The sequence below is a fragment of the Cupressus sempervirens genome, chromosome 4 (genome assembly GCF_028749045.1).
Source record: "Cupressus sempervirens isolate cs-2001-9-10 chromosome 4, ASM2874904v1, whole genome shotgun sequence".
NCBI lineage: Eukaryota > Viridiplantae > Streptophyta > Pinopsida > Cupressales > Cupressaceae > Cupressus > Cupressus sempervirens.
This window is the reverse complement of record NC_143121.1, coordinates 672076664-672080565: the sequence shown is the minus strand read 5'-3', so window position 1 is coordinate 672080565 and position 3902 is coordinate 672076664. Positions and strand designations below refer to the sequence as shown.

General features: G+C 38.3%; 1 protein-coding gene across 2 annotated transcripts; it reads right to left on the bottom strand.

The window, feature by feature from the left end:
• Positions 1-1210: 1210 nt before the first annotated feature.
• Positions 1211-3215, bottom strand: LOC149563049 (3-hydroxy-3-methylglutaryl coenzyme A reductase 1-like). 2 transcript variants are annotated; one of them, XM_089823958.1, is made up of 4 exons: positions 3156-3215; positions 2249-3111; positions 1921-2100; positions 1211-1808 (listed from the first exon to the last, which is right to left on the bottom strand). In XM_089823958.1, exons 1-4 carry the CDS (start codon positions 3213-3215, stop codon positions 1211-1213), a joined length of 1701 nt encoding a protein of 566 aa, XP_089680084.1. The 2 variants fall into 2 exon arrangements, with proteins under 2 accessions (XP_089680084.1, XP_089680083.1); XM_089823957.1 differs by having other exon boundaries at positions 2249-3123; positions 3159-3215.
• Between the last annotated feature and the right edge of the window lie 687 nt (positions 3216-3902).

Below are 3902 nucleotides of genomic sequence, written 5' to 3'. Positions count from 1 at the left end.
TGTTCAAAGTTGATTATTTTGAGAATGGATCTTTCAAATTACAAATATATGAATGAAATATTTTCACAAGGGAGCTATCTAAATGGGTTCAATGGTGGAATAATTTTTCTAATTATAAAGGGAAAGAGTTTGCTCACAAATTTTAAATTTATTTTAGAGATTCAAAATTCGTGCAATGCTTTACATTATGAATTGAGCTATATTATGCTTGTGCCATCTATTATTTATGCATAAATTTAATTACTAGCTCTTGTTGATATTATTGTAAAACATTTTATAGAGCTAATTACTAAAACATAAACAATTTTATAGAACTTATTACTGAAGTATTACTATATTCAGTGTCTAAAGATAAAAAGGGAGTTCATGCCCTAAATTTAATCAAAAATATTATTTAGAATATTGTTATAGACTATGATGTATAATTAATCATTAAATGAATTTATTGAAGAAATTTATTATTTGACTCCATTTCCAAACCATAATAAAAAATGGAGTGTTTTCATTTTACATTAAAATGAATAGAGTTTAAAATAGCTACACCTAGTATTAAATCTATAATTAAAGAGTTTCGAAAGAAATTACAATGTAATGGTAATAATAGTCATTTTTTCCTATTGCTTTCTTTAATCTAGTATACATTATTGTTTATATATTTATTATTATATTATATATTTAGACATGTCTTATTGTTTCAATAATTGGAAATTAGATATTATATTTAAAAGATTGTAAAAAAATTTAATGGACTTAGACTTATGTATGTCATATCTTTTAATAATATAATATGTAATAAGTATTACAATTAATTACTTCTCTAGTTTATAGATTCTTGAAAACCTTCAAACAGTCTCCTTGTTAGACTACTAATAAAATTGAATGATCTGAATAGCTTAGCTTAATCTATTTAAAGACAAATAAAAAATTATATTTCAATGTAAGAGTATCTATGATCAAAAAATTATCAATGATAAAACCTTGAATACTTTCAAAGGCATCCCTGATTTATTATGGCTATGACACGAAACTCTACGGAGGATCCACGTAGGAAAAAAATCTGTTCGTTCTCCCTGACCATTGTATTACCCGAATTGGGGTGGGGCAAAGGGACCCTCTGCTATACGCAAATCATGCTGTGCTATTCACAGGAACTAAGAATTTCGCATAATGATGTGGATGCCTATACACTTCTTAAGAAGCTGAATTTAATCTATTGTGCTTGCGCTGGTGCTTTGACATCTTTGCTTGAGCGGTTGTACTTCATGTGACTCTTGACGAGCTGACCTGCGGCAAGAGCAGACATGAGAGACAGCTCTCCCGCCATAACAGCAGCTGCCACTATTCTTGCCAAGTTCTGTGCATTCGCACCAGTAGATGAAGCATTTGCTCCTCTGACTCCTAGCATGTTCAAGCACGCCGCCTGTGAAACCAATTGAGTTCCTCCTCCCACCGTCCCCACTTCTATGCACGGCATGGTCACTGATATGTGCAGGTCCTTCCCACCGTTCACCCCTTCCATCATAGTGAGACAGTGCGAGCTCTCCACATTCTGGGCTGGATCTTGGCCCGTTGCAATGAACACAGCTGACACAATGTTCGCGGCGTGGGCATTGAATCCTCCCATGGCACCGGCCATTGCAGATCCACTCAAGTTCTTCAGCATGTTAAGCTCTAACATTGCCGGAACTGTCGTCTTGAACACCTCTTCTACAACCGCCTCTGTTATGATGGCCTCACACACTATTGATTTCCCACGCCCTTCAATCCAATTCACTGCCGCGGGCTTCTTGTCTGTGCAGAAATTGCCTAGAAACAGAAACCCATTTGCAAAATTAGCCCACCCATTCAAACAACTATCCTATGCGAAAGTAGAACTCCGAATAAAAACAAGCTGTGAAAATGGAAGGAATTGAATTATCAGAAACGCTGATAACATCCATGTCAGGGAACGCAGTTTGAAGATAATCCAAGACATTCTGAACACCCTTGGAGACAATATTCATTCCCATGGCATCTCCAGTGAAGCATGAGAATCTCATGTACAAATTCTTTCCTGCAACTGCACATTTAATGCCTTGTAGCCTAGCAAATCTGCTTGTCCTGTTAAAAAAATAGAGAGCCCAAAATCTTATCAGTTGCCTTGAAAATATGGCTTTATTGATTTACTTCACTAACAATTGATTGAGAAAAACTATTCGACCAGTAGTGCGTGCAAGATGAAGAGGATCTGGAAGGGAAACATATATACCTATTGAAGATGTCGGAAAGTTTGACAGAGTTTGCTGGATCCTCGATATAGAACTTGAGCTCCGCAGCCCTCTTGGCGGTCTGGAACCTGACAACATGGGCCCTGGTCATGCAATCTCTGAGAAGAATGGATGTCGCCCCACCACTCATAAGATTGGCCTTGCAGTCCCTGTTGGCGCTGGCCACCAGGCACCCCTCTGTGGTAGCCATGGGCACCATGTACTCACACCCATTCACTAGTAAGGGCCCTGCCACACCCACAGGGATTTGTACATAACCCACAGGCATCTCACAGCACTGCCCTAGAATGGACTCATAATCATATCCCTCCAGGGGCAACCCGTCGAGGGATCTCCCAGTCATGAGCTCCAAGGCACTCCTCCTCACAGAGGCAGCTCTCTTGCAGTCCCCAAGGGAGGATTCAAGCGAATAGGAAGCCACACTGCCACTGCACACAGCAGCTGCAATGTCCCCATCTTCATTGTTACCAAGGGCGATTCCCTTGAGCTGCGTTTCCAAAGGTCTCTTAACAACAATTTCTTCTCTTGCTGTTGTTGGGTGGATGTTGAGGTCCACCTTCTCAACAAAGTCATCATCGTTGCCGCTGATAATGTTTTGGACATAATCAATTCCAAAAAATCCCAGCAAATAAATGAAGGAAGCCAGATGGGCCACAATAACCACAAGCTCGCAAGAGTTGACATCATGGAGAGGCGTTGAGGAACCCATCTTCTCTCTCCATCTCTTCGTCAGGAAATATGACGATGCGAAGAAAACCAGAAAGAAGAACTTGTTGGTGAGCCCCAGAGGAAGAAGTAGGGCGTCAGATGCCAACAGCTTCGAATTCCCATTGTTGTTTTTGCTCTTTACATAATCGTGTTCCTTCACCATCCTGAAATCACCGCAACAATCAGTTTCTCCTCACTCTTGGATACCATTTTAGATTTTCTCGGGCCAGCAACTTCCATTTTATATCCCGTACTAATGTGCTTTACTTGTGCTTCTGATGCCTCAAATGCTGGGTGTGCTTGTACGTCCACAAACGGAAAAGAAACGGATTATTTAGAACAACGACGGTCCTCTCCTCCAAATAATGATTTTGACTCGTATTAGAAAACTCCCACTTTTAAAACTTATTGCTTTATGAATGTGATTTCACTAGCGCTTACAAATGTGCGAAGTGTCTCTGGAAGATCAGACAAAACCTTTCATCCATTTATTAAACAATTTAAAAATGAAAACTTTAATATTCCTAAGATCGCTTCCAGATCCTTTACCAATATGCTGTCTCATCTTTCATAGATCAACCCGCCTATCGTGCTGAAAATCAATCCTCGATTGAACAATATTTCTATTGCCCTTCGTTTGCCAAAACGGTCAACGCTAGAAGAGTGACATTTCACACATGAAATAGAAGCGCATTGGAGCGTGAAATAGGGGAAGGGGTAAAATGACTGATTGAGATAGTTGTAGAGTAATTGTTCAGTGTAGTAATTGTAAATTTAAGGTCACTTGGCACTTCACCAAATTATGAGGTATAACCTTTATATATTAATATTATTTTTCAATAACAATAATATGTTTGATTGCTTGGTTTTATTTAAGAAAGATTTATTTGATTTAAAATTTTATTAAATTTGTTATTAATTAATTAT

What these genes read in the sequence shown, in the direction of transcription:
- LOC149563049 (XM_089823957.1), bottom strand. Translation starts at nt 3,215, where the DNA reads ATGGAAGTTGCTGGCCCGAGAAAATCTAAAATGGTATCCAAGAGTGAG. An exon ending in CTTTCCGACATCTTCAATAG is followed by an intron (nt 2,101 to 2,248) that starts GTATATATGTTT and finishes TTTTTTTAACAG; the next exon opens with GACAAGCAGATTTGCTAGGC. An exon ending in ATGGATGTTATCAGCGTTTC is followed by an intron (nt 1,809 to 1,920) that starts TGATAATTCAAT and finishes GTTTCTGTTTCT; the next exon opens with AGGCAATTTCTGCACAGACA.